This window comes from Silene latifolia, chromosome 4 (assembly GCF_048544455.1).
Source record: "Silene latifolia isolate original U9 population chromosome 4, ASM4854445v1, whole genome shotgun sequence".
NCBI lineage: Eukaryota > Viridiplantae > Streptophyta > Magnoliopsida > Caryophyllales > Caryophyllaceae > Silene > Silene latifolia.
The window spans coordinates 1309232-1320801 of record NC_133529.1 but is presented as its reverse complement, the minus strand read 5'-3'; the positions used below and the strand labels follow the sequence as shown (position 1 = coordinate 1320801).

Here is an 11570-nt window from a genome sequence, read left to right as displayed (position 1 = left end):
GGTTAGAGGATTGACTTGGTTTATGCGTTGACTTTTGGGTAGTGTCGATTTGTAACCCTTGTCCACCAACGAGAGTTGGTTAGGTTGTGATTTGGATACCCGAGATTTGACCCTATTGTTGACCTTGGTTGAGACCGAAAGGGAGAACCGGGGTAGGACACCTCTAATCTAGCGTTTGAAATCGACCCTCGAGAGAGAGAGTGGGATGACCCGGGAATTGACGGGGCTTAATGACCTTAGCAATTATTGGACTACCTTGGGAATAATGCATGTTTTTGGGGTAGTCGGGTATTGAGTTAGGGATTCCGACCTTCGAACCCGAGAGGGGGGTTGGTGGGTAGTACTAGTGTCCTATTTCGAACCCGAGAGGGGGGTCTTAGGCGAATTAGAGTCGTCACCTCCTCACCTAACTACCCTTGTGATTAGCCAAGAGATTTGATTGTGTGGAATTACGAATTGCTTGGGAAGAACCGAGTCTTAGGTTTTTAAATCATTTGAATTACATCCATTTAGTTTATCTTGCTTTTTCTCCTATTTTCTTTATTTAGTTGTTTTACCTTGTTGTCGGTAGTTCTAGTATAACCTTCTCCCGTTATTGTCGACTTAGCTAAACCATAGAGTTAAAACGATTAGTAGTCTTCCTTGCTCCTTGTGGGATCGACCCTTAATAGTGTACAACGATAAAATCGTGCACTTGCGAGGTATAGCTTGATACCATCAATGACACAGAACCGTTTTGTACTGGACCGTTCTTGTATCTTATGATAGTGGTTATAGAGTAGTTAACGCATTCTAGTAAAAAAATAAAGGGGTACGGGCATAAGAGCAAGTCCAATGGTTTGATTTGGGGACTTGCTTACAATTTTCTAAAATTGCAAGAAGCTAGCCCAACCATTGGAGCCTTGCAGGTAAACTAGCTTAGTTTGGACTAATAGCTTCATAAAGCTACTAGTTTAAATGGACCCACAAGAATAAATTGACCAACAGGGAAATAGTGGTGATATAAAAAAAAATAAAAAAAAATGATATGTGGGGTTCATCCAAACTACTAGTATATTGGCTAAATCATTGGAGTAATTTGTATCTTAAAATTATTGTAACTTAAAATCTAATGTGACAAAGTTAAGCTAGTACATAATTTCTCAATCATTATACTTAGTTGTTCGTTTTAAATTCTTCCAACTTTTAACTAGATGCAATATAAATGACAAAAATAATAGTACCAAATAACCAATAGTTAAAGCCTACCCAATTACCTATTGTTAGTGATGTTATAAATTCAAAATAGATGTGACATCGTCCTACATTAATTAAACAGGTTGATAGATAAGCTTTAATAACTAGTGCTTAAAAGGATTATTATTACTTATATCAATAAAATACACTTTATGTTCTGGAAGCTCATGATACGAACTCCATAGTTAAGCGTGTTTAACCATGCATGAGTCTGGGTTGGTTTGGGCACCCACGAATAATGGCCATGACCCAATCCTAGGGGAATGGAGAGTTGACGGGAAAGGGTCGGGTGAGCTTATATCGGACCCTGACTTGGACTGTTAATTGGATGGCCCAGGTCAGCCCGAGTTCAGGTTGATCGTCATTGGAAAGCCATATAAAAGAAGGATTATACCAGGGTTGGTGGCGGGTTAGAAATCAAGCCAGGATAGACCGACAGAGTAGAGTTAGGGTCAGAACGAGTCGGTTAGGGTTTGGTCTAAGTTTGATGGGCTGGGCCAAATTGAGATTGGACAAGCCGGTCGCGCTAGGCAAGGTTGCGTTCACCCGCACCATCATTACAAAAGAATAACAATTTAACAACTTTGCTTGCTTGGAATGAGAGTAATTATTAAGGGAGTAATAAGAGCTAAAATAAGAAGAAATGGGAGGAGATTGGTGGTTGTGGAGGGTGGAAAGAGGAGGTGATGGAGGAATTACTACCTCCATATGGAGGTAATGCATTACTTGAGGGGGGAGGGTAGTAACAATTACTCCCTTAATGGAGTGACTATTACATTATATTTCCCCATTTTTATTCATTTCTATCTCCAACCTCTATACATTCCCTCCATTTTTTAGTTCATTTGAGCTCTATTACTCCCTTAATTATTACTCTCATTTCAAGCAAGCCCTTAGTATTTGTGGTGTACTCTAGATACACAATACGAGTACTAGTGTAAGCTTAAGATCCAAATTAATACAAGAGAATGAGGATTTAACAACTTTTACTCCCTTCGTCTCGGTCAATTGTTGTCATTTGGTTTTGGTACAAAGACCAAGAAAAAAAGGAGGGAATCAATTGTTAGATGACAAGTGGATTAAATTGAGTGTGAATGATCAAATTTCTCGATCATCAAATGCACTACTAAAATACGAAGTAGAAAGGAAAACAATTGATTGAGACGCCCAAAAATAAAATAGGAGAACAAATGACCGGGACAGAAGGAGTAGTATTTAACAACTTTTAGTATTTGTATTTAGTTAGAACTTTATATTTGTATTTTCATAATGTAGTATGAGTGATATGACTTGAACTTAGGTTGATTGACCCAAATTTCAACAATTTGTTTTACACAAATTCTTATTATAGACGGGAGATATTCGTCTATAGTTATAGACGGACCAAATATTCACCCACTTTAAGCATAAGACAAGCAACAAGTTGTATTTAGTTAGAACAAATTGAGTATGAATGATCAAATTTCTCATCAAATGCACTAATAAAATAGAAAGGACAACAATTGATTGAGACGCCCAAAAATAGAATAGGAGAACAAATGACCGGGACAGAAGGAGTAGTATTTAACAACTTTTAGTATTTGTATTTAGGCTTTTTTTTTTTTTTTTTGGTGAGATAATATTTGTATTTAGTTAGAACTTTATATTTGTATTTTCATCATGTAGTATGAGTGATATGACTTGAACTTAGGTTGATTGACCCAAATTTCAACAATTTGTTTTACACAAATTCTTATTAAAGATGGGAGATATTCGTCTATAGTTATAGACGGACTAAATATCCATCCACTTTAAGCATAAGACAAGCAACAAGTTGTATGGTGGGGCCCAAAAATGTCACTATTTTAAGCATATTTGACTCGTCTTTCACTTTAGACGGTTATATCGGTCTATACTCAGACTATTTGTTTTTTTTTAACATAACTGATTATGTGATTTGTTACAGATTAAATGATTTTGGCTGTTTAAAGTGCTCTTCATAACAGTAGATCAAGTACTAGAGTCGACAACATCTAAGTTACAAACACAAAAAGTGATGCGTATTCAAATCATTCGTATAATCTAAACACTATGATCAAGAAAAAAATGCAGTGATGTGAAATAGTACTGAAAGGAAACATCACTGCTTGAAAATAAAAAACATTTTTACCCTAAGATAACTGCGATTTACTGTTTGCAGTAAGCTATACGGAAAACTAGCGTACACTTCACCTCCTACATAGACAAATTGCTACTGTAGTAATTTGCATAGTATGTGTTGACTTTCTTCTCAACTTTTGTAAGGTGAATTAATTACCAATTGTTCTTTCCAATAACAAATACAATTGGTCTCCCTTGTGACGGGTTACCATTTGTGACGGATATTTTGTGAGATAAAATGGTAACAAAATGGGTTAGTGGAGAAAGGGGACCACATGAATAGTGTTGCAGAGAGAGAAAAAGTGGGTACATTGTGAGGTAAAATGGTATCCGTCTTCAGCTTGTGACGGATATGTCATGTCTTCAATGAGAATTTGTGTAACAAATAAAATTATCTGAACCTTTTAATTAGCGGTGGATTTATGGGGCTAGCACTCTAGCACTGCTCGTCCGGACATTGAGAATTTCGTATTTTTTAATTAAAAATTTCGATTTTTTTTAGGTCTACTTTATATGGCATTGTCATTTCGCCCCTATTGAAATTTTTTGCCCCCTAATTTGAAATCCTGGTTCCGCCACTGCTCTCAATGTAATGAGTCAATAACTAAACTTAAAATAATTAGCGTTGATTAAGTAGTAGCAGAACCAAAATTTGAAGTTAGAGGAGCTAATAATGTCAACCGGAGTGAACTTGCTAGCTTAAGTAATTGTGCAAAATCAAACATTTTGTTTTGAGGTCAGGTGCGAAAGATTTCAACAGGGACGAAGAAAGTGTAATAGTACAAAGGAAATTTGAAAAAAGTTCAAAGGTTGTAACTAAAAACTTTGATATTTCTATTATCGTCCAAGGTAGCGTGCGCCCATACTTCCTTAACTCCGCTACTACCTACAAAATCTCAATTTCATTATAACACAGCTAATCATTGATCACAATTCACACATATGAATGTCATTATTTGGGAATTAATGACATTTATATGTGTGATTAATGATTACTTGTGTAATAATGAAATATTACACAATATTATTATACAACTGATCATTGATCACACATAAATGTCGCTAATTCTCAAATAAGTTGATATCAAAATCCAAATTCCCAAAATCAAACATTAATATTACTTAACTTCAATTGATTAATCAAATTACACACGTCCGAAATAACAAAGCTTATAATTAACCCTACTAATCTAATTTAATCTATTTTACTTATAAATTCGACTTACAACAACTAATATTAAAACCAACATAACATACCTAAATTACACTTCTACAAATAAAAATATTCATAATCGATAAATATTACTCCGTACTCCGTACTCCATACTCCATACAAACATACTCCCTCCCATTCACAATAAACCTCCCATTTCATTTTGGCACAAAAATTAAGGAAACACACTACCCCACCATATAATTAAATTTGGACCACACAAATACACTACCCCACCATACAATTAAATTTAGACCACACAAACACTTACCAAAAAAGGAAATAGGGAGGTTATTGTGAATAACCGAAAAAGGAAATAGGGAGGTTTATTGTGAATGGGAGGGAGTATTAATTAAATATCTGGTGACGTCCTATCATTATTCTTTATTCCGAAACAACCTAATCAACTAACCCGCATTAGCAGCTGAGAAAACCAAACTTGGCGAACCCCCATTATTCTGTGAACCCACTCCAACTCCGACTCCGATTCCGATTCCGACTCCGACTCCGCGCTTACGCTTCTTCTTCTCATAACTAATACCTCTAGCCTTAGACTGAGAATCCCTTACCTCCCTAAGGTAAAGTCTAACAGCACGTGCCCCAAACGGATTTTCCTCAGGCCGACCACCATTCTCCTCAAAAGCAGCCCGTAACCGCCCGATCAGCGCATCGAGGGATCCCCAAGCCTGTCGAAGCGGACACGGGCACGGAGCGGGCGGGTTTGGGTGTCCGTAAAATGGACATACTTGAGTATGTACCTTAGTTTTACCAAATTGGTCTAAATAACGTAGGAATTCTAACACGTGGGCCCCACTACATCGGTTTAGTGATAAAGGTGGTCTATGGTTCTTAAGGTATTGTCCGAACGTGTTCCAGTCTCTTCTCTTTTGGTTCTCGTACCTTGATGAAGATGATGTCGGGTTCAGGTTCGTGTTCGTGTTCGTGCTCATGGTTAATGTTGAAGTAGTGGCAGTAAAACCTTCATGGTTATTATTATTATTATTATTATCATTATTGTTAATATCAATATTATTTGAAGGTAATTCCATTTTTTTTTGGAATAAATGGGAGATAATTATTTTTGTGGGAGAAAATGTAGAAATGTGTAATGGGTTATAGTATGAGGGGTTGATATTTAAGAGGGAAAGTGGGAAATTTGTCGTATTAGAAAGGTAGGTTAATAGGTCTCTATTATTGATGATGTGATTGGACTAGTAAGCAATTTTAACCACATCGTTTTATCTACTATAAGTAACAAAGGTACTTGTCCACTCATTAAAATGTTTGAAGGAAGTTTATAATGTAATGAGTACGTAATTTGATTGGAAATGTAACAATTAGTGTTATTGATTGATTGATAATCAATTTTCATTTTGTTATTAGGAATCTTTGAGGAATTTATTTTCATTATAGAGATCTGAAGTATCGATTTTTTCAATTTTGACATGATATTAGAGGTTAACGATTTTGAAATTTCAGATTTAAATCGTTCGAGTCTTTTAATCTTATGAATTGAGTATCAATAAATGGTAAGAGACTTGTACATTATCCAATTTTTAGCACCTAAATTTACTTCGTAGGCTTGAAAAATGAATAATGTAGAGTTTATTAATAAATTTGGCTGGAATTTTACAAGTGGAGTTTTACAAGTGAAAAGTTAAGAGCTTCTATGTGAATCGATCATGTAAGCTGATACTTAATCCTTATCCATCATTGATTTATATACCTTAATATAATAAACATAAAAAAATGGCGATAGAGTAGAGGTGGTCAATGGTGCGGCCTAGCTTGGCCTAACCAAGTTCATTGGGCTGTTTTTTTAGAAGTTTGTCCTTAACCCAGACCAGTCGCTTCTCCTTTCGGATCAGCCTTATTAAAAAGTTTCATCACGGCAATGCCTTAGTCCCGCCAAAAAGTAAAAGACAAACAACTTTACTAATATCCCGTATTCGAGACAGGCCAGTTATTTAAGCAATGAGGGAGCCTAGTCCCTTTCGGCCCCTACCCACCTCCCATCGCAGCCAGCCTAGGATACAAGCAAGCCATACCCAATCTAAGCGAAGCGGCGAAGCCCGACCCGTGACCACCTCTTATGTCCAAATCACCATAAAGAAAGGCCTAAATCCATGGAAACAATGACCTCACAACTCACAAGTGACATGACCTATGCTAGATGATGGAATTTTAATTATTAGTGAGTTGTATTATTATCATCACAAATTATTGTATGGGACTGTCTTATAGTATAAGACCAACCCATAATCCAAAAGCCCAAACAATTACTTAAAGCTCCCTTTTTTTAATCAAATAACCAAAAGTCCTTGATATACTTTTAAAAAAAATATTTTATTTTGATAACCTAAAATTTTATATTAATAAATTGTATATTTAAATATGTTAGTTTTTATCATAAAATATCGTGCTGTTAAAATAAAAATAGAATACTAATTAACTTAGAGGTGTTATTTTTGGGCTTATCTCCTTTTGGGTCAGTCCTATGCTATAGGACGGTCCTATAGGAAAGTTGGTGTATTATCATTTATAGCTTTAATTACAAGAATTGCTGAAATTACAAGTGTAATAGGTCTTTTTCCGTACAACACAAGTCGAAATCTAAAGGCCCAATGGTTGCAAATACACGGGGGGCCCACACCACGAGTAGGAAGTGGACATATTTGACTTGCTTGTTCCTTGATTTAGAGTCCCCCAATAATGGAGTAATATTCATCCATTTGTCACAAAACTTGACAAATCTTATGATAATTACTGTCTTAAATCACCAATTATGATCCCTACGCTAAAGCCAACACTTTTAGCTGATTGTGATGGAAATAATAATACTCGTAATGTAGGATGTCTCACCTTAATTCATTTATTTTTATTTTATTTATATCGGTTTGAGTATTGTCTTAATTTAAGACAAGTTTCAAACAAGAATTTTGTGATATAAAAGGGTTATAACTTATACGGACCACGCTTATATATACTCTGCAATTTAGCGAGTGTAGTTGGTCTTGAGTAGATGTGTTTAATTAGTCTGTAGACAGTTTATTACGATACACGTATATACTTATACATAAAGAGTTCATAATTGCATATCGTCTCTCATTTCCTTTAATTTCAACAATCATGATCGGCAACAATTAATGGTTCTAAATTTAGGGTGTATATTAATACACTCTTAAAAACTAATGGAACACTAGAATTATATGTAATGGATAGGAATACCCCTAATTTTATTATAGTAACAAGTTGAAAATTGAAGGGCAAATCAGTCATATAAAACATAAATCTAGTATCCCCGGATATCTTTTGCGTATATTTACGGCCACTCTAAATTTATGCTTAAAAATAAAGGGATAGTGGAGTTTAGAGGAGGAAAAATTATTAAATGAGTTTGAAAAAGGAAATGAAAAATTATTAAAAGAGTTGAATGAAGAGGATCATAATTCAATGATTGTACGCAAATAACTACGGAGTAACAAAATATAATTCTTCATTTAAATAAGATAATAGGGGTTGATAGTACAAATACTATCCTACAACCAGTTGTATAATAGCATTGTACAACTGCCTCAAAATTGTTGAGCTTTTTTTACAAAGTTGTTAAGCTATTTTTCAAGTTATTGAGCTATTTTACGAAGTTATTGAGCTTAATAATTATTCTGTTAAGCTTAATAACTTTGTACCATAGCTCGATAATTTTGTTAATAGAGCTCGACAACTTTGTAACAATGCTCAATTACATCGAATAAATTGTATATACAACCAGTTGTATAATACATTAATTGGGTTGATAGCATAAATCCTTTCGTACAATTTTCTGCCATAGATCTTTATTATTAGTTGTAATTTATTGCTTAATTTATCTATCTACATCGTCATAATTAATTGGGTAAGATCTTAATTAATCAAAGACGATAAATAGTGTTATTGCTATAGCTAGGTTGAGCAATAATTCAATACTCCGTATATGTTTGTTTTGTGATGATCCTTAGCTGCCTATTATTCACGTGTTTACGTATTGCATGGTTTAAAATTACGATTATTAATCCATCCACACATGTACTTAGGCCCTGTTCTTTTGGACTTAAAGTCACTTAATTTAAGTTCACTTCAGATCCATAAGTTCGATTCGATTCAAATTAGATCCTATAAGTTCGATTCGAATCCTATAAGTTCGATTCGATTCGATCCTATAAGTTCGATTCGATTCGATTCGAGATCCTATAAGTTCGATTCGATTCGAGATCCTATAAGTTCGATTCGATTCGAGATCCTATACGTCACTTAATTTAAGTTCAATTCGAATCCTATAAGTTCGATTCGATTCGATTCGAGATCTTATAAGTTCGATTCGAGATCCTATAAGTTCGATTAAGTTCGAGATCCTATAAATTCGATTCGATTCGATTCAAATCTTATAAGTTCGATTCGATTCGATTCGAGATCCTATAAGTTTCAAATTAAAAAAATGGGCCTTACAAGCTACAGTGTGATTGTATAGATCTAACCAAAGTTATTCAATGTTTTAATTCAACTAAACCTTTCCCCATTAAATATTTTACGAGGCGTTTGGCAAGATGGTATCTGAAAAGACGTTCCAGTTGAGATAGTTTGTTATTAAAAGGGTAAATTGAATTAGGGCAAACTAGTTTTTTCTGGTTGCAATTACACATATAGGCTCTACTTGTCCACCTTCAAATTTTTAATCTAATTTCTTCTTTCTTCCTTTTGAAATTGTATCTGACCTAGAAAATGCCTAAACGACATGTTAGTATATTTTTCATGTTCGTCATGGGTATAATTTGTGATGAAGGATTGTTATAATTTCTTGGAATCTCATACGGGTTTTTCACACGAGGTCGAGTTATCGTTATATTAAAAAAGAAAAAATATAAAGATCCTTAATTTCTAGAGTAGTAGTATAATAGTAATATAGTATCTCTAGTAGGGCACAAAAGCTTTAATCCATGATTAATCAGGTAGGACATGTTATATATCTGATTTTAAAAAATTCAATATGCAATCCCATAGATTTAGCTATACCACTCACGCCACATCAATTATAATATGCAATTAATCACTAACTTCCAAATCTATTGTATGGTCAATTTTTCTCTAAAATAGGTAAATTAAGTCTCTCTTGCTCAAATGCCCTAAAGGGAACAAACAATGTTCAAGTCATCTTTATAGGTGAAATGTTATTTGATTTATTCATTTTGTTAACTACTAAAATCAAGTTAATTAAGAGATAAAACTAAATTGAATTATATATGAAAAATGATTTAAATTAACCATCATTCCAACCCGTTCAAATGATATGTTTAAGAGCTCTTAAACATATTATTTGAATGGGTTGAAATGATGACTAAATTAAATAACGCGGGAAAAGGTGAGTAGGACATAAGAGCATCTCCAATGGTTACCTAAAAGGACTTGCTTGCAAATAAAAAAGATTTCAAGCTACTTGCTTAACCATTGGAGCACTCCACATCAACTAGCTTACATTGAGCTAGTAGCTCCATGAAGCTAGTAGCTCAAATGGCCCCACAAGAAAATATAACCAATAGAAAAATAGTTGTCTCATTTATTTTTTTATTTAGTAATTAAGAATTAAATAAATTAATAAAAAAGTGTGTTAGTTAGGTCTCATCAAGCTAATACTAAATAGGATTCACCATTGGAGTAACTTGTAGCTTGAAATTGTTGTTGCTCAAAAAAATGATGTGGCAAAGGTAAGCTAGTACCAACTAGCTTACCATTGTGGATGCTCTAATCACTTTGACAGTTATACAAGTTACAAACACATATTTTACCTTTATATTTAATTTGGATCGATATTTCAAGTTAAAACAGTTGGTAGGAATATTTTTTATTTTAGCCTTGCCTGAAAACAAAAAAAGATAAATGTCAGTTTAATTTTATGTGCTAAATCTGCTAATTATTAAGATAATTTGCTATCGAGTAATCCGTCAATTGAGTTAATATCAAGTTCATGGGTCGGTTCAGATCGGGTTAGGTCAAGTACTGGCTTGTTGTTCGTATAACCTTGTCTCGAGCTGGAACGATATTTGTTCACACAATTTTTGCATTCTATAGGCATATTAAGTAGGATTTCTCGGGACAAGTCAAATCAACTCTACAATTAGGCTTAGCAAATAGGTAAATCGAGTTGGATACTTGGATTCGGTCGGGTCAGTTTTATCGGATCATTTTTCTGTTTTGCAATGATACAAGTTAGATCGGGTAGGGTCGGGTCAGGTCAGGTCATGTCGATTATTTCGGGTTTAGGTTATTTTCGATCTATTATTATTAAGTTCTTAATAGTCAGATTGCTGCTATAAATATTCGAATCAGGTTATATTAGTTCGGATAAATTCCGGTGATGAATCATGTTAGGGTGTTGGATCGGATGCCGGATCGAGTTATTCGTGTTGGGTCAGTTTTAGAGTTGGAGGAAGAAGCATAGTCGACAAAAAAGAAGAGGTTGCACGTGGGAGATAAGAGGGCTCCGCACGGCTGGTGGGGTTTATACGTATAGAGGAAAAGAGAGGAAGAGTGTGAAGCGCAGGCGCAGAGGTCAAATCCAACATAAGGTCGCATCTGATTGACCGCAGATTCCGGGATTCTCGTGTCCTGCTTCTTTAATCTTTTCCCATTTTTTGCTCTTTTTTGGGCCCACTCTTTTAACCTTTCTGGCCCGTTTTAGGAGCCCATTTCCCCCGTCTACCCTCCTTGATTGTCTTTCATTCATTTTTTACTTCATCCATGTCATCCATCTCCTTTTTTCACCTCATGACTTAGTCAGTGGTGGAGGTAGAATTTAATCACAGGGCACGGAAAATTTCAGCTACAAACAAGTAATTGTATAAGGGAAACTTGGAAAAAGAAAAAAAGTAATTTAACTAAAAATTTGAAATTCCCATGCTCCATCGGAGCTGAGTGTCCTGCTAACCCTCTTCTAACTACTCCCTCCGAT

The 11570-nt window shown here is 34.7% G+C and overlaps 1 protein-coding gene across 1 annotated transcript; it reads right to left on the bottom strand.

Annotated features, from left to right (window-relative positions):
* Positions 1-4471: 4471 nt before the first annotated feature.
* Positions 4472-5701, bottom strand: LOC141652485 (protein LIGHT-DEPENDENT SHORT HYPOCOTYLS 4-like). Its single transcript, XM_074459988.1, has one exon. It carries the CDS (start codon positions 5635-5637, stop codon positions 4996-4998), a length of 642 nt encoding a protein of 213 aa, XP_074316089.1. The 5' UTR covers positions 5638-5701; the 3' UTR covers positions 4472-4995.
* Between the last annotated feature and the right edge of the window lie 5869 nt (positions 5702-11570).

Excerpts from the sequence above, each read along its gene's own strand:
- LOC141652485 (XM_074459988.1), bottom strand. The coding sequence starts at position 5,637 with ATGGAATTACCTTCAAATAATATTGATATTAACAATAATGATAATAAT.